The sequence below is a fragment of the Camelus dromedarius genome, chromosome 3, assembly GCF_036321535.1.
Source record: "Camelus dromedarius isolate mCamDro1 chromosome 3, mCamDro1.pat, whole genome shotgun sequence".
Taxonomy (NCBI): Eukaryota; Metazoa; Chordata; class Mammalia; order Artiodactyla; family Camelidae; genus Camelus; species Camelus dromedarius.
This window is the reverse complement of record NC_087438.1, coordinates 89,434,573-89,457,222: the sequence shown is the minus strand read 5'-3', so window position 1 is coordinate 89,457,222 and position 22,650 is coordinate 89,434,573. Positions and strand designations below refer to the sequence as shown.

The window sequence follows — 22,650 nt, the reverse complement described above, 5'->3', positions numbered from 1 at the left end:
CACCAGAAAAGCAAAATAATGTTGTAAGTCTAAAATAATCTTAAGGAATTTAAAATATATATATAAGAAAGGGAAATTCTGCTGTTTCACTATTTTTTGTCATTAGGTCAAGAATTAAACCATAGTTGACTAAACTGGTTTTCTGTTTTAACTCAGCCATTTAGATTTCACATCAGTCTACTTGATACATATTTTAATAAAAAGAGCTTGCTGATTTGGACCAAACAGATTCATTAAGATAATTATTTTAAAAATGACATTAAAATGCAACTTATGTTTCAATCTAGAAACAGATGGGCAATGAATTTTTCAATGGGGACACATGACTGAGCTAAAACATATCTCTGCCCTGAAGCTACAGAGCCTGTGGTGTGTAACGATTCCACAGAGCCTTGCTCGGAGCAAGGTTCACAATCACACGATGAGCAGTGGGACCGACGCTACTTCATACCTGAAAGTGTCTCCAGTACGGTCCCAAAAATAAAGGAAGTTCTCCTGGTCTTGGACTATTATATCTCCTGTGTTAAAGTAAACATCTCCCTTCTTGAACACATCACGGAGCAATTTCTCTTCTGTTTGCTTCTTATTCCCAGCATAACCAAAGAATGGATTCTTTGCATTCACTCGAGAAACAAGAAGACCAGGTTCCCCTGTGAGAGAAAAGCATTTTTCAGGGATCTGATTAAAACTATTACATACACCATGCAGGTACCTAAATTATGTCTGACCAACACAACTAGTGTATCTTATCTTACTGTCTTCTGAACTTACTTGTATTGTATTTGACATCAATTATTCTGGGTGCCTGCATCTAGCACATCCTGTCACGGAATGCCAAAACACAGATCACTCTGGAAAAATTAACAAAAGGAAACTGAACGTAAAGAAAGGTATAATGAATTTATTTCACATCCTGGGTGGATGGACTAATGGTTACTCTTTTTTTTTTTTTTTTTTTTGGATTATGTAGCTTCTAACACTGATAATAATGGCAATTACATAAATAACAACCATAATAATAGCTTTAGTAAGATTATGGTAGTAGCAATATTTATTTCTTGGGCACTTACATTGCAACAAGCCCCAGGGGAATTGCAACTGTCATCTTACTAATTTTTCACAGAAATTCTTTGAAGCTGATCATTCTAATCCCTATTTCACAGAGAAGGAATCAAGACCCAGAAGAGTGAAGTAAGTTACCAAAGTCTAACAGATAGAAGGAAGTGGACCTATAACTCCAATTCAAGTCTGTGATTTTGCAACAAGGTTAAATCTCTGATTAATGAGCATGCTGTTGGAAGTTCAAGAAAATGTTTTATTCCTCCAGAATGTTAGTCTGGAAATCCTCACTGGGCAACAGATGAGACATAAAATTTGTTAGTTTTACTTATAATTAGATACATTATCTAAAATAATTTTTAATCAGATTTATTCAAATTAATCAAGATATTGCCCAGAAATCAGCAAGGTAAAAAACTAATTCTGAGAGAACAGTAGAAGACAAAGGGGAGCAGCAAGCACTGCCCCACAAGATTTCAGGGCCATTGTTGACTGGCTTTGTCCACTTGGAAGACAGATAACATCCGTGATAATTTAGATGGGGCTGCATTCCAGCAAACGATGAAGCGATTTATGCCATTTTACCATTCTATTTTTCAACTCGTTGCTCCCACTCCTTCTGGACACTCTGGCTTCCAAGGGCACACATGTCATTGGCCAAAACTAGCCTGTCCTGCTTCTGCAGAGGTCCCTCATTGTCACCGTCACCACTGACACCATCATTACCATCATCATCATTACAATCACTGCCACTGCTACTTATTGAGCACTTTCTGGGTACCAGTCACTATTCTGAGCACTTTCCATATGTGTTCCATCTGATCCTCATCACAAAGCCTGTAACACAGGCCCTCATGTTATCTTCATTTTACGGGTGAAGAAACTGAGGAACAAAAAAGTAACTTGCCAAATATTACACAACTGCCAAGTGTTGAATGTGTGTTTTTTTTTTAAACCAGGTCCATCTGACTCCAAAGTCTCTCCTCCACTGCATATCCCATCAGTCTACATTCCCTAGGTACATTTCAGAATTTCCTAAACTTCTTATACTTCTCTTAAAACTTATGTTCTTTGTTTTCTTCTTCAGGACACAGGAGATGGTTTCTTCCCTGACTAATTATGGCAGATGCTTAAAAAGGCCTGAGTGTATTCTTATCATTCCCTTCAAGGCATAATTTATGCAAGGCACAATGCTTTAATGGAAAAAAAAACAAAACATCAATCTATAACAAGAATGCAATATAGTAAAAGAGATATTTGAAGATAATCTGCTTTTAAAGAAACCCTGAGGTTGCATAAGCAATTCTGGGATTCAAGTTCCAATATCAGATATTACTATAATTGTAATAAATAAAACACACAAAAAAGTGATTAAATAAAGCTCTTTGCAATCTCATTAGAAATGGCTTTTCTCTTGGACACTGTCTATAGAGTTGAATTAGGGAAAGATATTTGATAAATGCTCTTAGGCTTGAAGTTCAGATGACAGGGAAATTGTCTTTTAGTAGATAAGGCTCCCCTGACCCCCAGTAATCCTTCAGCTTCTAGGAAAAAAAAAAAAGAAAAGAAAAGAAAAGAAAAGAAAAGAAAAGAAAAGAAAAGAAAAGAAAAGAAAAGAAAACGGGTTTGTGACCTTTATTTCCATCTTTGAAGTCATCTCTGAAATGTAGTTTAAATATATTCTGAGGCAATACAAAGTAATTTTGGCCTGATTTTTTTCAGACTGGATCTCAGAAGAATTCCAAGTGTACTGCTTTGCACTGAATGTTCTAGATTGGTTCTATGCAGCAGCATGTTAATTGGGGCACTTGCTTTTATAAACATTTCTAACCCCAAACCATAAGAAAGTCCAGCTTGGAGGAGGAGGAAGCGGAGTGGGAGGAAGAAGAGAAGGGGAGGGAATAAGCCGGGGGCCAGGCCCTCCACAGGGCTCTGCATACATCATCTCATTTAACTGTCAACACCAACCTCACGAAATAAACATTGTCACCTCTACTTTACATGAGAAGAAAGTGAGACTCACACAGGTTGAGTTGACCTACCCAAAGCCGGAAAGCTTCTACGTGTGAGAGCCCAGATTTAAATTTAAGTCTGCCTCACTCTTCACTATACATAGAACCATAAATTGCTGTTCATTTTTATATTGAGTTTTGGTGATAGAGGACACCAGACATCTGCCACTGTTACAAACTAGAAGTGGCGGATTAAGAAAACCAAAACCACAACAGCAATCATTTTTAAATTTTAGAAGTTACCATCTGAGCGACCCACTTGGGGCCTCTAACATCTAATAATTAAACCATTCTACTTGAGTTAAAATTCCAAATAAGTTGCATTACATATTAGAAATAACCATTCTTTCTTTTCTAAATTCAGTATGTAGGTAGAAATGGAGAAACTGCCCGAGGAGGCATCTTCAAATATAAGAATCTTACCTTTTTTCACATGACTGCACCAGCCCTGTTCATTTCTAATCGGTTCATCTTTCTGAAAATCATACTTTATCAAGTCAAAAGTGAAAAATAGCTGCAAAAACAAAATAAAAGGAAAATAAGATTTACTTATTTATCTGTGCAGTGACATCTACTGGCAGTAGGCTTAATGCTCAGTGACGTGAAATACAGAATTAGAATGCAGATTTATTAAAACAAGTAAGTTTGACTGATGAAAAGATAAATATTTGACAATCAAAACTGAAGGTGTTAGTAAACAGTGCTCACATACTGCATTTACTTTTATCTCTTTTATGTTACGTGCTGCCTTACTAATTTTAATCTTGAGTGAGTCCCAGGAAGCAATCCCTGGGCTCAATAACATACTCTACTAACTGTAGGTAAGAGGACCACTTTCTTGCCTTCATTATTTTGCAGTCTTTCAAAACATCTCTTGAAATGGAAAGTTTTAATAGAACGAAAATATAAACTATGTGACTGCAAGGATTTTGCTGTCTATTTTAACCTACCATTCCTTGAAAAGGGATTGGTTAGATGCCTTACAAACACTTATTTTTGACACCTTACTTAGACCTGTTCCCTAGGTCTTCCACCTTAATGTCCTTACACTGACCCTCAGTACTTCTGCACCCTATAGTGGTGTGAGATGGCAAATTTGTTGGAACATCCTCATCACAGAGGCAAACAAGCTAACTGAACATCTCTCCTTGTCCCCTGAGATTTCTAGGTCCCCTGCTCTGGTAATGTCTATATTACCACGTCATTCAGATTCATAGATCCACTAACATGGGACCCGGGGAAAGAACTGCAGATTGGTTCAATCCAACCCCGTCAATTCACACATAAGGAAATTCTTGATCAATTAAGCAAACAATCTTATTAAGCTGAACAAGAACCTAGTAAACTAAAATGGAGGTAATAAAATGAAGTGAGAAAAAACAGTGAGTAAGGACAAATGGAAGAGAGAGAGAGAAAGAAGAGGAAGATGAGGAAGAGGAGAGAAATGAACAAACAGAACAAATAAATGCGAAAAGATGAATGAGACTAATGAGATAAATGTAGCAGTATTATTTATTATCAAACACGAAACAAACATTTCTGGTTTTTAATCTCAGTAAAATCAATGTGCAACTACAATCATAATTCATTGTTTGAATTAAAATATAACTTAGAGCAACCATATTGATCGGGCACTTCCTGTGTGTCAGACACTCTAAGAGCTTTTAATTTAATCACCCAAACACCTTATGAGGCAGAAATTAATATTATCCTAATTTAAGATGAAGGCCAATGAAAGAAGTAGCAAAACAAAATATACTGCTCTTCTAGATATAAAAATTCTTTATTAAGATGCGAGCTTGCATCTTGCTGGTCTTTGTCTGTAACTGGGATAACAGGATATTGGCCACTTGCCTAATGACTGGTAAGAAGAAAGATTCCAGGAGTTCCAGAACTGCATTTATCATTTTAGCCAAACAAGAACAAGCCCCATTCATTACCTACTCTTCTCTCTCCTGTTTTAACATGCTTTATATTTTGAAATATTTGCCCAGCAACTGGTAACATCAGCTTTTATTTTATTTCCTTTAGATTAATTCAGCAACCATCGGCGTGGGTGAGATTCATCCCACACCAAATCACTCTGTTCAGTGTGCCTGTTGTCGGATATAGGGAACTTCATGGTCAGCAATTGGGCAATTTTATAATCAAATGAAATTTAAATCTATCTCTGCCATCTTCTAGAAGCAGCCTGGATCAGAGCATTGAGTCTCAGCCAGAGAGATTTTTATTCTTTCCCTGCCTTCAAGAGGTCCCACAAGGTTACAAAAATGGCTGTGTTAGGGTAACACAGATAAAAGCATAGATGCCACACTTCTAATATCCCCTAAATGTATATGTACACATACAGGCACGGATGGAGGCAGAGGAACACGTATACACGCTCACAGCACAGCGGCAGGGGGTCCCGCTCACAACAGTCTAGGCAAGCGGACCCCCAGACCGTGCAGCACGCACCTCTGTGGCCGTGCCCGCTGGCCTGCGGAGCTGCCACACGGACCTGTATGCCTCTGCACATTCAGATTTGTAAATTTAGAAGTTGGAAAGGGAACACAAAAATCATTTCCTCCATTAATACAGGAGAAGACTTTGAATCCCGAAGAGAGTGACTTGTCAAAGTCAAAAAAGTCAAGGAGGGGCAGAGCTGGGACTGCAGTCACTCAGCTTGACCTCCTGAGAGGCTGGAGATGGAAGTCAGCCACAGAGGCAGCCAACAAGATTTAAGTGATTGAGCCCCCGAAAGACTCCGGACACCAAGGCGAGGCGAGCTTCCCGAGCCAGCGCTACTCCATGTGCATGGCCACACATCAGCTCTGGGAGAAGGGTGCTGCCCTGGCTCCACAGAAGAGGATAACTAGGAGCCTTGCATTCGGTCCCATCCTGGATTCTACCCTATTGCTTCTTCCCTTGGCTGATTTTAATCTGTATCCTTTAGATGTAATGAACACAAATATAACAGCTCTCAGTGAGTTTTGTGAGTCCTAGTGAGTATCAAACCTGAAGGTGGTCTTGGGGACTCCCACACTGTGAGTGACGTCAGAGCGAGGGTAGTCCTGTGTGGAGTGTTTCCTAGCCTCACAGCCGGCTAAATTTCCTCGTCCCTAAAAGATGCCTACTTAACGACAAAGAAGTCCATAAAAATGTGAAGAAAAGGAGCCTTTTTATTAAGCCTCATACTTTACTTTGTATCTATGGTTTTACTACCATGAAAGATGAGAGAATTAGCACTTATACTCCACCCCTCCACCCAATCCCCATTTTTGTTAGTTATAATTATTTTTATATTGTCAGGATGTATACTTCCATCCCATCAATAAACATAATTCAGAGTCGTTCAATCCTCTTTAGTTGATGAAATCAAACATTTTAACAAAGGCGATTCTTTAACATTCTGCTTTATCTTCAGGTCAACCAGAAAATTTCATTCAGTAAATATAAAGAAGTATTACATTCCTGTAAATACATGGGAATTACATTCTCTGATTTCTTTAAAGTTTGAGAACAACTACTTATTGCCTTTATATTTGAAGAACAACTGTGTCAGAACTAAAATTCTTAGATGAAAACATTACTTTCCCTTTTTTTTTGGCCTTGAGTGTATAGAGTTTGTTTTGAGAGACACCTGAGACATTTCCCAAGTTTACTCTACACTTTGCACATCCTATGCTTTTTCTGCTTTAACATATCCTTCTGACTCTTTAATTTACGTTCAGTAATTTCACCAGAATATATTTTCTGCTGATCGTCTGTTCCTTATTTCCCACCCCACCCTCATGGAACACAATGTACCCTTTTGTTGAAGATTTAAGTCTTTATTTTCATGAAGTTCTCTTCTATTAAGTTTCCAATAATTTTTTTTTCCTGCAGGACCATGAATTAGGCACATGTCAGATCACTGTCTATGTTTTGGAAATTTATCTTTGAAATTTATTTTACATTATTATTTGCTTATTCTTTACACTGTGTTTGTGGGAGCCCTTAATCCCATCAATGATCACAGTCTTGCTCTTTTTAATTCCTTCATTGTGGTTTCTCTCTCTGTAACATTTTCATTTTTCCCTTTTATTTTTTTCTTTGGGTTGAGTATGCCTACTTCCCTTTTGTTGATCTATGTTTTCCTTGCACTTTTCTTTCCTTTAAGCTCTTACTTTTAAAAAGAATATTATTGCAATTTTTTGAACCTATGGGAAATTATTTTTCTAAACATTTCCTGGCCATTTGGGGGGACTTATTATTTTGATTTACATCCACATTTTTTTTTAGCTGCTTTTTATTTAGATTCATTTCTCCCTTTTTTTCAAGTTTAATTTCCTCCATGGATTTCATTTTTGTTCCTTGCCAATTACTATTTCTGGATGTAGAAAAAAAGAAGACAGTCCGCAACTTTTATCTGAATTTGTCTCTCAAATGCATTGTCATGAAATGTGTTATACTGTTTGCTTTGGGGGCATCTTTGGGACATACGTCCCTTCCGTTTCATGCATTTGAATAGTAAGCATAGCACACAAGGAGGACATTTAAGTCACAGGAACTCTCTGTTGCTGCCTCATCTTTTTCTTTCCCTTCTAACATCCTGTCCCCATTTAGAGGCTGATTTCTCCCTGAGATGGTAAGTGTTAAGCCTACAATGGGTTTAAATTTTATATTTAACAATTTATCAAATCTCCCCACATACCTGTGAAACATTTATTGGTCCAACTTTTTCTGATTACCTTCTATGTAATGAAATAACATGCAAATTAAACAATAAAAGACTAGAATTCATATACTGAGTTTCTTTTTTTCATTTCCAAGCTGAAAAAAAATCCAAAATGAGCTGAAAACCAGAAGTTTTCCAAATAAATTGGAGGCAATCATGACTTCTTGCATTATGGACATAATTAGAGTCTAATAGAGAATTGAAGTCTTAAGAAAATTGTAAGGAAGTCAAGCCAGTAATATAAAATAGAAATCTTCATTGTACTCTTATTGCAGGGTTACTTTGGAACGACTCAACTTCACCTACAGGCTTTAACCTGAATACCAAATTTTTCATGGAACCAGTGCAAGGCATTGAGAAAATTAACTGTAAAGAATGTAAAATTCAGTAATATCAGCACTGACTTTCCTCAAATCAGTTTTGTTCAGAATGTGGATGCATTTCTGAGATGTTAACAAGACCATCAAAATCCCAAAGAATGTATTATAAAAGGAGTTTGCACCTTCTTTACTTTCAAACAGTATAGCCGTTTGTACCAGCTTTGTGTCTATTTCTTTACAAGAATGAAATTTTTATCTACTTTGGTATTCCTCGCTAAGTGTTTCTATTCTCTTCCTTTAACTTATGCTCCTGATCCTTTTCTTCCTTTTATTTTCTTTGAGTTTACTTTCATTTTTTAAATTAACTAATAGAAATGGAGATTTAGCTCACTAATTTTCAGCTATTCTTATCTGAGTCCACAAGTTTTGAAATGTAACATTTTCATTACGATACAGCTCAAATTTATTTTCCTATTTTTATTATGATTTTTTTCATTGGCTCATGGAAATTTAGAGATGTTTTATTTCCAGATATATAGGATATAACCTAGCAGTCATTTAGAGCATTTGTTTCTGTCTTAATTAAACGGCTGTCAAAGAACAGTGCCCGTGTATATCCAGTCCTTTGAAATTTGCTGGAATTCCCTAAGTGGCCCTGTAATCCTCGGGAATGTTTCATAAATGCCTGAAAAACTGGATAGTCTGCAGGTTTTAAATGCAGTGTCCTACGTATGATCATTAGTTCAAGTAGTTTATTTACTGTATTATTCAAATATGCTATATCATTGAAAAAAATTTATTTTGCTTGTTCTACCAAATACTGAAGGAGCTATAATAAAATACCCTGCTGTGAGCCTGGGTTTGTTTGCTTATGTTCCTTTGAAATTATTACATAAATTTTACTATACAAATCTTGAGACTGTGTTCTTTACGTTCACTTTTACTCTTTAAAAATACTATTTTTGAGTATAAATTCTATTTTGATAATTATTTTCACCAAGCCAGTTGACGATATCTGTCCACTATCTGCTGTCTTTCACGGCTGCTATTGAGAAATCAGCTATCTTTTACTACTAAGAAGGTGATTTTTTTTGGATGCTTTTAAAATTTTAGTGATTATCTTGACATAGTTTTTAAAGGAACCATATGTTAGAAGCCTACACATAATTTTAGTGGTGTAAAAATGAAAGGTAAGTAAAGTAGTGGATTGAAAATACTCAAGGAAAATGGAAAGAGTCAAATTAATACACACCAGGACCTACACTTGCTGTTTATACATTGTATACTTAAATTTGAAAACCGAACAAAAGAATTAGGTATCATTATTCCCATTTTACAGAAGGAAAACATGGGAGATACTTGAGGTTTTCACACTCTCTGACACCACAGTTCACCCAGAGGCCACTATGTTATTTATAAAAGTTCTCAATTTAAAGAAGTGATAACATTCACCATAATTTACAAGCACAAAGTCTAGAGGAGAGGTTAGCTGACCTCTATTTTCGTAAAGAAAATATTGTACATACTTTGTAAAGGAAATTCGTTCTCCCGACTGCTCCAATTTTCCCGGTGTGATTCATGAAATAAATGTTTCCTTCAGTAGCTCCATAAAGCTCACACATCTTAATATTTCCAAATCGGTCTAAAAATTCTCTCCATACATCACTCCGTATGCCATTTCCAATTGCCAAACGCACCCGGTGATCCTTTTCTCCTTCTCTCTGTTAGAAGAAAAGATTTTACTTGTATTTTATTAATTCTAGTTGCCAATTTTTTTTCATTACTATTACATATACGGCAGATATCCAGAAGTAAGTTGCATATGTGCAATAATGGACAGGAAATAAAAAAAATATGTAAGTCAGCTGCAGAACTGTGTCTAAAGCTCATGAAACTAACACTGGACCAGAGTAATAAAGCTTTTATTTTCCTGTATCTGGCAAAATAGCCTCCTAAATTCCAGATGACTTACTGAAGCCTTATTTTGGTAAAGATCACATAAGGAAGAGAATATATTTTGGGGAAAAAAGCATTCCTTTAAAAAATTTAACAATGCACTTGAGTTTGTGGTCTCAGCTCCATCCTTTATTACACATATAATTTTGACCCAGAGGCTGAATAAATACTCTGAATACCATTCTGATTCTCAGTTTGCTCATCTGCAAAAACTGATGACCATCCCTATCTCACTTGTACACTGCAGTATACAGTTAAGCGCATTGCTGAGCACATGGGACACAATAAACTGAGGTCATCTACTCACCATAACATTGGGCTTGCAAATGTTACAACTATTTGTTACTATTATTTTTGAATGTACAATATTCTCATCTTTTAGAATTAAAGGACAAAATAGAACTATATTTTATTCTGTATTTGATAAGCATGATGTTAATTAACATGAATTATATTCTAATGAAAAAGTAGAACCTCATACCTGTCAGAATGGCTATTATCAAAAAGACAAGAAATAACAAGTGCTAGTGAGGATGTGGAGAAAATGGAACCCTTGTGCACTGCTGGTGGGAATGCAAATTGGCGCAGCCACCATGGAAAACAGTTTAGAGGCTCCTCAAGAAGTTAAAACTAGAACTATTATATGATCCAGTAATTCCACTCCTGGATAGTTATCTGAAGAAAACAGAAACACTAATTCTAAAAGATACACACACCCCATTTTTCACTGCAGCATTATTTACAGTAGCCTAGATATGGAAGCAACATAAATGTCCATCAATAGATGAATGAATAAAGAAAAGGTAGTATATATACATAATGGAATATTATTCATCCATAAAAAGAATGAAATCTTGCCTTTAGTGACACCATGCTTAGACCCTAAGGGCATTTTGCTAAGTGAAATAAGTCAGAAAAAGACAAATACTATATGATCTCACTTATATGTGGCATCTAAAAAAAAAAAACCAACAACAAGAAAAACCCCAACCCTGAACACAGAACATATTGGTGGTTACCAGGGACAGGGTGGGGAATAGCCAAAAATGGGTGAAAAGGGTCATGAGGTACAAACTCCCAGTTACAAAATAAATAAGTCATGAGGATATAACATACAGCATGGTGACTATGATCAACAATGCTGTACTGCATATTTGAAAGTTGCTAAGAGAGTAGAGTTGGCCCTCGAATAACCATAGGAATCAGGGGCAAGGACCCTCCACACAGCAGAAAATCTGTCTATAACTTACAGTTGACCCTCAGTATACCAAGTTCCACATCTGCGATTCAAAGAAGTATAGATCATGTAGTACTGTGATATTCACTATTAAAAAAAAAATTTGTGTATAAGTGGATCCAAGCAGTTCAAACTTGTGTTCTTCAAGGGTCAACTGAAAATCTTAAAAATTCTCATCACAAGAAATCAAAGAAAATTTGCAGCTATGTATGGTGATGGTTATTAATTAGACATTTTGGTGATTAATTTGTAATATATACCAATATTGAATCACTATGTTGTACACCTGAAACTAATATAGTATTTTATGTCATTATACTTCAATAAAAATTAGAGTAAGACTATATTATCAGCTCAGTCATGGTAAACCATGATTCCCTCTGAAGTACTTCCATCCTTACAAAAGTAATACAAAATAACAAGAAACAATAATAAATCAGCAATTACAATAGAGAAATCAATGCCCCTGACGTTAACAATTAGAAACAATCCAATACACACATTCTTTATCTCTACTCCATCTCAGTCTTAAAGGAAAGATTTTAATCTATTAACTCGCAAAAACAAAAAGAATGGGAATGAAAGGTGATTTTGGAATCTGAACAGCGTCTAGACAGAGGCATGTGACTAAGCAGAGTGGATAATTCCAAATATTAAGCCTGCAGTTGGGAGCACAACACCTGCTCCTCAGAGTATCAAGGAAGCATCAAAAGAATGAGGAAGGCAGAAGGCTTGGTTGGAAATTGGTTTAAGAAGCAGTGGCACCTCTAATACACACAATGCACGTGGGGGTTTCTGCCTTCTCAACACACTGGCCAAATACTGGAGACTCACTCTCTGGGGAAGTCCAACCAGACACCATTTCGGGTTGAAGAATCTACTGAAAACAGAAGAGTTAAAGGAAAGTCTGAATACTAAATGGTGAGACCTCAGAGCCAAAGTAATCTATAGAGGAAGAAGTGAGAATATTGTTCACCTTTGGTAGGACAATGACTGATTCTGTATGATATCCAGGAGGAATATTTTTTCTAAATAAATAAAATTGATTAAAAACACTTGAAGTACTGTTAAGTCATACTGAGAAATTTCAGCTATGATAGAGTGTTTGAGGTGAATTAGTCATTTAGAAAGGCATTTAGAAAGCAAAATTTTAAAAAGTCAATTGTTACCATGAATAAAATGTTAAACACAGCTATTATATTTTGAATACATTCTGTGTCAGCTATGAATAAAATGTATATGCTATAATTTTGATAATTGAAAAATTGATTATCAACATATTTTTAAGTGATCATAATTATACTTGTGCCGCAGAGGAAACAAGAAATAAATATATGTGAATATATAAGTAGGAAGCCAGGTGGATGACAGTGAAAACTGAAAAATGAAGAAACACTAACATACGTATTTTAATGAGAAGTATGTAAGTAAATAATAACCCGAAATATCTTAAAATAATTAAAGATGCTGACCCCTAGAGACCAAGTATTGATAGAGGTGTGTGGGGGGGTAATGTTTATTTTGAGAGCACCATTTGATTTTTTTTAAACTATAAAGGTACTAAGTTAATAAAATAAAAATGAATTTAAAAAATAAAATAAGAGACAGTCAAGACTGTGGATACATCGGAATTAACACTCTGACTTGCTGTCTTCCTTAGGCCCACAGCAATGGGGTTCAAGGTAAATATCTCACAGAAGGAAGAAGAAACTTACTCAACCAGAGCAGCTCCTTCCAAGACAAAGGATTCTTTTCTACCACTAAATATAACCCTGAGCAGTTCTGTCCGGGTTCCCATCTCCTATGAGCATGTCCAGTACTGCCTGTCTGGCACGCAACTGGCTCCTGGATTTTCCACTGCCATTTCCCTATGTAAAACAACAGCACTACAAATCTTAGGGTTTACTCTGCTTGAACAGAGAACAGTCTTTTATATGGCATGACTCTTGGATACTTCTCAGGTCAGAGATGAGTTTTAGCAAGTATCATTATTTATAAAATGTGCTGGCATACTCTGGAAAACCAAGACGGTGGTTTACAAATCAAATTCCAGAGGCTTTAACCTGTGTGGGCTATAGCTATAAAAGCTTACTACATAAGAATAAATATTCATCCAAAAATGATTCAACTAGTATAGAAAATAAAATGATCACAACTAGGATGGGGCTTTTACCTAGAAACATCAAATCCATTTATATAACTCTCAAGGTATCTTTATTCTGTTTTCCTCTCTTTAAAAAAAAAATAACCTAAAAGATCATGCTTTGAGAGTATGAGGAAAGATCAGCTGATTCATTATTCAGCATGTGGGGGAAAAGAGAATGCGTAGTTCTTCTGATGTTGGAATGCATGCACATCATAGAAACTTTGGAAAATACAAAAAAAAAAAAAAAGAAATAAAAATAATCTGTAATCCTGCTACATCAACATTATTATTTTATATATTCATACACACAAGAAGAATAATAATCACACTCTGTGTAGAGCTATGTATTTTATTTTATAAACACTGTTCTAGGCTCTTAGATCCTATATTTCAAAAACACGAATTTACCTATTTTTATAATTATCAGATCATTATAACACTATTTACCAGTATCTATTTTTAGATAGCCACATTATTTTCAAATATTTACCCTTATAAGTAATACTAAGTGAATATCCTGTCTATAAATCTTTGCATCACATTAGCATGTGTTCCTGGAAGAAGCTAATAGTTGTAAATTTTTTTAGGACTTTGTTACCAAATTGTTGTATACAAAGGGCATCCTATTTACATCATATCTCCTCAATACACTAGAACTAAAGAATTTTGTTTAATTAAAAACTTCACTAATTTGATAAGCAATGTATTTTTATGTATTTACTTTGTTTTTCTTTGATTTTAGGCAAGTTGAATGCTTGTAATATGATGTATCAATAAGTTAACACTATTTTAATAGTATTTGTTTTAATTGATTTTTGTTTTTAATATTTTTATTCAGTGTGTTTATTTTTATAATTAACTATATTATTCCTTTCTCTTCTTAACATTTCTACCTATGACTAAAAATCTCCTTTTGCATCCCATAGCCAAAAAAATTGACAGATTATTTTATTGTTTTCTTCTTTACATTTAACTACTATATTCCTCTAGAATTAACTCTGTGAGAAAGGCATAACTTTTAAAATTTCATATAATAATTTGTCTCATTTACGGCTAATTTAGACTTCATGAAAGCTTAATTTTATTTATTTACTTATTTGTTGGGGGGAGATAATTAGGTTTGTTTACTTATTTATTTACTTTTTAATGGAGGGACTGGAGATCGAATCCAGGACCTCGTGCATGCAAGGCATGCACTCTACCACTGAGCTACGCCCTCCCTGAAAGCTTTAATTTTAAATTTATTCATCTGTACTTATCCAAAGACTTACAAATAGAAGGTCCTAAAATTTTACAAACATCTTTAAGCTAATTCAGTAAGCACATGTACACAAATTACTTTTAAACAATTCTCTAAAATCTTCCTTTAAAAGATAACTGAGAATCCAAACACAAGCACTCCTAAAAGAATAAAATATGAATGATACAATTGACATAAGGGATATAAAGGGATATTTTACAGTTTACTGAGATATAATCTATGATTAAAATTATGCGCATGGAAATATATACATATGAAAATCATATTACTTCTTTCTATAATATTAATATAAAAATTATATAAAGTTTTGCAACAAAATCAAAAGATAATCAAAAGTTAGTTTTGGCATACACACACATACATATGCATATACATATATGGGGAAAGAGACAGAGAAAATTAATTAATTAGCTAATTAAAAGCTTTAAAAACTAGTTCTCACAGGAATGGAAATTTTACCTAATATATATATAAAATACACAGTAAGATATTATCATAAGGTTTAATCAAGGATTAGTAAACTATAGCCCGCAGGGTACAAATCCAGCCTAGTTTCTGTTTTTGTAAATAAAGCTTTATTAGAACACTGTCAACCCACTTAAATGAATTGTTTATCGTCGCTTTTGCAATACAGTGGCAGAATTAAGTAGCTGTGACAGAGACAGTATGATCCACAAAGCCTGATATGTACTAAAGTGGTGCTTTACAGAAAATCCTTGCTGATCTCTGCCCTAAATTATAAATAAAGTCTAAAAGGCAACAGCTTCTTCACATTAACACACATTATGCACCACCTGGTTAGCTGGAGAATGCACCAGTGCTACAAATACTGGTTCATTAAATTTCCTCATTCAGATTCTCACGTAAGGTCATTTTATGTTTCTTTCTTAAGAAGGGCTTCATTTCACAGGAAATAACTGGGATTTGGTTTTACTTATTAAGCAGGTGAAGAGCTGCTTCTGCACATTGATCATATTGGTAGGTGGGCAAAATATTGGTCAGATGAATCTTTGTAAAAAGGCTACCCAGCTATTGATGTGAAGCTCTTTTGGAGACCCTGAAAGAACGGAAGCCAAGGGAGGGCATCAGGCAGAGCCCAAAGAATTGACAATATTAACCAGGCACCAACCGGCACGGCAGACGGGGAGACTGGCAGGAGTCAAGGACAGCAGCCGAAGTGGTCCAGATGAAAGGTGATATGAGGGGGGAACCAGCTTATGGTCAGAGTACCAGAAAAGGAGGATCAGCAGAAAGACAAACATGAGGAAGAAAAGATCATCACGATTGGCAAAAGGAGCCTTAAAAAGTAACCCTGGAAAAAATGGGAATTGGGAGTAGGGTCTGAGGTTACTAGTTACATGTATGTCCATTTTGAAGTTCTTGTGAGTCAAGCAGTGCTTCATCCAAATACAACAAAATCTCCCTAATGTCCACGTACTTTAAAATCTCCTCTTGGTCTGTAAGTCCCCTCAAAAATTCTTTATAACAAATTCTTATTCCTTTTCATTCTTTCTGACTTTTGAGGTTACTACCTATATGTCACTGGACATCTAAGCTGTGTTGGGAATGGAATGAGGAGAGTAGGCATAATACAGGTACCAGTAAATGAATGAATGAGTATATAACATCTACACACAGAGAAACACACAGAGTGGCAGAGACTAAGGAACAGAGAGAGACAAAGAGATGGAGAGTCAGAGAGAGCAGGAGAGACAGCAGGAAAGAGTGAAAGTGAAAGGAAGTGAGAGAGAACAGGAACAAAACAGAGAAACGGACAGAGTGAAACAGATGCACATAAACAGAGTGACATACGCAGCAGCTGAGAAGGACCCCCATGTGAGAGAAACATGGAGTTACTCAGAGATGCCGAAACTCACACACACTTAACGTAAGGATGCAAAGTGAGACCCGTTCACAGAGACAGAGATCCACATCACACACTGAGAGTGAGATACAGAGACAAAGATGCAGGCACAGAGATTCTCTCTACCCACTCCCCGCAGACACACACACACACAAACACACACACACACACACACACACACACATACACACACACACACAGAAAGAAAGGCAGAAAGAAAGAAAGAAGGAAAGGAAGGAAGGGAGGGAGGGATAAACTAAACACAGATACACATGGAGACACATGAACATGGACACCCAGCTGCAGAGACAATGGCACTGAGATACACAGAAAGAGACACATGCAAATAAGCAGAACCAAAACCAAGGCAGAGAGAGACTGAGAAATCCAGAGTGCGGGACGGGAACCAAAAACACATTTTCAGTCAAATCAGGAGAAGCAACGGAGTGAATATGCTCTCGCCCCTATGTCCACATTGCAGTATTATCTCATTTTAATCAGGAAGGAAGGGGGGGGGGGGAGAAAATCAGCTTGCAAACCCTCAGAAGTTCCTGCTGTATTTCGCCAAGCACGCTTTCAGTAACAGGAAGCAATCAAAACCTGCGTGTCCACCTGCACACACACACAGAGTAAGCCATTTCACAGTACACAGAAAGGACTTGTTTCATCCTCAGCCTTTCAAAATCCTGTTTGAAATTTAAGAGCGAATGTGCTGAATGAGTCAGAGCTTTTACTGTGGAGATCCTAGGGTCACGGATCTCAGGAGACCGACTTCCCTCTGGCTTTCTGCGCCACGTATCAAAATGATGCGCTTATACCAGTGAAGGAGCCACGTGAATTTATTTGCACCAAAGCTCTCGTTCCTTCAGAACGTCCTTTGGGAGCTGCTTCCCAACAGTGTCTGTTGAGTTGCTATATTCAAGGCAGTGAACTATAGTTACCTCCTACCCAGGCACAGATTTATTTGTTCATTTGCTGAAACAGGCAGGTCTCTAACAATGCTCCTTACAAACAAAGCCTCTTTCTTCCAGAACATGTGCTTAATCCTACTCAGAGAATCTATAACATACCCGGGCTGAATAGCCTCTTTAATGCCTGTGAAAAGTGAAACTCTGGAAGCTCTGCTTCAGTACAGGTAATTCTGTATCAACCTTGATTTCTCAGGAAACAGACTGGCTGCTGATAGAGGGAGAGACAAAAAAGAAACATCAATTCAAAGTGAAAACAAAGAGGCAAATCATTTCTGCCTTCAGGGCTGGATAACTCGCTGCTTAATGCACCAAAATATGGTCTAATTCCTGGAGGATCATCCAAACTATATAATAACACAAGCTAGGGATTATGATTCTTCCATCCTGACTCTATTTAGCCATAGACCTCTTCTTCCGAAAATCCACTGATAATTACACATGCACGTGTATCACACCCACACACCCCCTGTGATAAGAAGAAACACTACACATCCCAACAGTTTGCCTCCTTCACAGACACTTCAATATAATACACTGGAAAAATACAGGGAGCCAGCCCAGCGGGTATCACGGAAGAGAGACAAAGTAACCTGAACTGCAAACAGGATACCAGAGAATTGTGAGACAGGAAAAGAGGCACAAAATTGCAGAGCTGTATACCGAAGCAGGAAAGGAATGATGGGGGAGAGGGCGGGGGACTCTTGAGAAAGGACCTGAGAGGACTTAAAAGGAGAGGCCTGTGAGGCTAGGACAGTGCGGACTCCGCTACGCCTAGAAGTCTTCATCGAGTTGCCTTTCCAGTCTGGGTCGGGGCAGGCCACGGTTTCAGATGTGACGGTCACCAGTTCAGCAAACCATTTTAAGTCATAAATAGCAGCTAGGAGAGACCTCTGTGATCTCAAATGTTACTGCAGAAAGCAACCACATCGTGAGCTTATTTCAAACTCATTTCCTGGATGTAACAGTAATGTAAACAGGATTACCATTTTCAGACCACTTACTTTGCAAGGGTGATCTCTACCCTGGCAGCTCTGGGCAGAGCTGGAAGTGGGAGGAGAGTGATGCTTCAGATCAGAGACACTGTGCCTTGCAGAGAAAGACCAGCTCCAAGTGTCTGCAAAACTTGGCTTTAACCCAAATGACTCTGTTAATCAACCTAAAAAAAATGCTATGCAGACATAAAAGGGTGTTGATCTTCTCTGAAAACCCAGGAAAAGGGTCACCTGGGCCACAACTAGCACGAGTCACTCATTAATCTTCTGGAAAGTGCAGCAGACCATTAGCAAGAGACTTTCTGCTTGAGCTGGGGGCAGCAATGGCCTGACACCCTCCAAGTCACGAGGCCAACCTCGATTCATCCAGACTCTTTCATGGGACTCTGTCCTCTCCAGGAACTCTGACTTTCTGATTGAAACTGAGCTTCCCTTGCAGGTCAGGGACTAGGGGAAGACAGTGCTGGTCATGAACATGTAAGTACCCCAGCAACCGGTCTCATTACATCTGTTGTCTTATTTTTTTAAAAATAATTCAACAAATTTTTATTGAGCATCTCTGTGTTAGGCAGCATTCTTAGTACTGAGGATATAACTTTAGATAAAAAGATAAACTCTCTGCTTTCCTGGAACTATATAATCATCAGGAGTGAGGGAGATTGAAAGAGAATAAAGAAAAAAATTATCTATAAAATATGGAATGGAGTAATAAGTCCTAAGAAGGAAACAAAGCAGTGAAAGGAGACTAGGAGACAAACACTGTCATGAGTCTAACTCCATTCTCGATGTTTGACAGCTGACAGCTTTCAAGCCCCACCCCAGACTCCCCTTTTTTTCTCTGCCCTGTATCTGGGTAAGCTACTGAGAAGGCCCAGTGCTCCTTCCTCTGGCACCAACAGGAAATTCAAAGCACACTAGCAGCTCCGTGTGCACAAGACCCCTCACTTCAGTGTCACCCCCTTACCACAATAAAAGCTGAACCAGTCTCTTTCCCTGCTCTCGTAAGTCATTTTTGGACCTGCCTGGGACCCTGCCCTGTTCTCCCCAGAAAGCCTCATTATGTGAGTAAATAACTTGTTCAGATTCTCCTGATGCACGTGTGGCATCATCAGTCTCAACATCTGAGCTGAGACAGGAAGGGGGCAGGGCACAGCCATCCAAGGAATGCCACAGCAGTTAACACCAGAATGGTGAAAGATTCAACCCCCAGTAGGCCTTGAGGCTCAGGATGATGAGAGATTTAACTTCTAGCAGATCTTGAGCTTCATTATACACCCACTGTAATATACTAACATGGTGAATAACACGCCCACAGGCGCCATGGCAATCCCAACACTAGCCACAAAAGGTCAAAGAGTGGGAAATGGCCAACTTCCTGGGAATCCCAGCCCTTTCCCCAGGCTACTTAGACTGGTCCTTCCACTTATTAGCATATGAAGCCACCAAGCCCATAAAACCCAGCAACGTGGCGCCTCGAGGGCGCCCCTCTCTCTCCCTCTTCAGAGACGTCCAGCACTCTGTCTATGGAGTGTGTACCTACTTTTAATCTGAGCACCCAACCCCCACACCTCGTGGCCTTTCTCTTGCCTTTCAATGTAGCTCTCTGAATAAATCTACCTTCACTCAACTGTGGCTCACTCTTGAATTCTTTCCTGCGCGAAGCGAAGGACCCACACTTAGCGGGGCATGTCCCAGGGGCTCAACCGAGACCTGGGACACAGCCTCCTCATGCCCCACATCCTAACATACCACACTTATAGTAACAACAGTATATAACCCAACAGGAAACAGGCCTAATATTTTCAGAGTTTCTGATTTTATATTTTTATTTCTAATTTCTGTGGTGCCAAGTTTATCATAAAATTGTTAATATGTTAATATTATTACAGTTTTATTTTAAAGTCATCATGATCTAAATTGACTTTTGCAATCAATGTCATGTGAGATTTATTAGCCAATTATGAGATTTATTAGCCAATTATTTTTTAACACCACAAAAATTACTCCAATTTTACAATGAAATTTGTGGAAAACATTACCACGTTCCATTTGAAAATAAAATACTTTCATTTGTAGTGGGCTCCCCAGTTTACAGTTTTTCACACATATCTCATAACTGGATGGTGAGAATCAAGGGTCAAATTAGAAGAAGTACAGATTGTTACCTCTTTTTATATAAAGACCAGAACTATGGCTCAAAGATAAGGGACCAGCAGAAATTCACACAGCAAGAGCTTGAAATCGAGCCTGCGTCTTTTGATTCCACAACCAATACACTACCTGAGGACTTTTCACATAAAGCTACATGTGGTGGGAAATTTGACAAACAAGGGATGTGCGTATTCTAAACGGGAATGGCAGCGTGAAAAGTATAAGCAGATAGACAGAAAAAGATGTGTATATTTTACATGTACCACTCCCCATGAAATTTGAATCATTAAGCATTAAAATTTTATCACTTATTAAAAGCCTTTAATATACACACAGTTCTAAAACTTTCCAGACATTAATTCCCTCCTAATTCTACTAACATTTAGGTTGTTAATAACTATTTCTTGTCTTAGTCCCTCATTTTTTCTATATTTGTAGTTTCTAAGCAAAAACAAAGGTTCTGCTTCGTTGTCAACTTTTCTAAATGCTTTCATATCTAATATCAGTATAGTAAACACACCTTGATTTATTTAAGAAAATAAAGGTTCTAAAAGACAGCTGATTTTCTCAACCGTGTAATAATATGTTTCAAATATTTAGAGAAAAGAAAGAATAAAAAAAGTATAAATATCTTAAACAACTAGGTCTTAGACACAAAATGAATTGTTCTGAGTGCTGCAGAGAAGACAATGGTGATGGAACTAAATCAGAACATCAAAATAACAATTAAAACTCACATTAATTTAAAAACATGATTCCTTAGAGGTCTCTAAGTATGATGAGAAAAGTTTCCAAAGCTTAATGCTTTGAGAAACTGTATCTTTCACAAGATGTGGAATGGAGAAAAGATAATGACAAAACACTTGAAATTACATAGAAACTAAGAAAACAAAAACATGTTCAATAGAACCTTTTTAATATACCCACTTTCAACAGGAAAAAAATAAATAAATAGTAATGTAATGAATTTGGGACAAGTAATGCCAATGCCCTTAGTCTGTGACTGTTTTCAGACCCATTTAAAACATAACTAGTAAAATAAATACATAAGCTTCGGAGATCTAGGGTAAGTCAGCATCATTCAGTCTCCCCTGCTGGAAATTTTATTCTCTGGAACCACTGCATTGTTCTTCCCAACCACTCAGTCTAACTGGCAATGCCCCACTCCCACCACTCACAGGTCTCCATCACTTCAACCGGTGTTTTTTGTTTTTGTTTTTTTTATTCAAAATACCTGTCATTATCTGTAATCACTTTTCTGCACATGTTTGCTGGTGTATTTCCTCTCTCCTCAAACCAGAGTGTAAGTTACATGAGAAAAGGGGTTTTGTTTGTCTTGTGTGCCCCTGTATACCCACACCTACAATTTTACTTATATGAATGAACGACCGTCGCATATGATCCTATTCTCAGATAATTCCCTAGGTATGGTAGTTATTTAAATCAGATTAAATCCTGCAGCAGGATATCCTAGAGGATCACTGATGTCTAGAGTTTAACCACATTCCTCACTGACTCATATTAAGTGCAGAATTAATACTAAGAAAATATAGAACTAGACCCAATGAGAAAACGTATGATGGTCTTCAGTCAGGTAGAATATCTGGACGATTAGAGAGTGGGGGAAGAGCTGCTTTCCTAGCCGCAGAGGAAAAGGATAATTACCCCAACTCTATGAGCAAGGGGAGCCAGTACCTTGGCTTTAAAAAAAAAAAAAAAGAACTGTGCTGCTGCCAGCAGTTTGAGGCACATCCAATGTTTATGCCAAGGGAATTTTTGTAACTGGAATTTTTAAAAAGAGAAAAAAGATGGGTTTGGGTGGGGGCTGGATAAGTGCTTCCAGCCACGGAAAGTCAACCCTAGGACGTTTTTATGCAACTACATATAAACACTCAATTCAGACTGTGCCTTCTGCCTGCAGGTAAGTCTCCTTTGGACTATGTTACTTACCCTGAGATTGCCAACAAATCTGAATACATTTA

The 22,650-nt window shown here is 37.2% G+C and overlaps 1 protein-coding gene across 1 annotated transcript in view; it reads right to left on the bottom strand.

Annotated features, from left to right (window-relative positions):
- Positions 1-22,650, bottom strand: part of SLC27A6 (solute carrier family 27 member 6) — a 51,282-nt gene that overhangs the window by 6,037 nt on the left and 22,595 nt on the right. The window contains exons 5-7 of the mRNA XM_010981055.3: positions 9,617-9,811; positions 3,495-3,585; positions 452-650 (exon numbers count right to left, since the gene is read on the bottom strand). Of these exons, the coding sequence (XP_010979357.2) occupies positions 452-650; positions 3,495-3,585; positions 9,617-9,811 (485 nt within the window). The remainder of the gene's footprint in view (positions 1-451; positions 651-3,494; positions 3,586-9,616; positions 9,812-22,650) is intronic.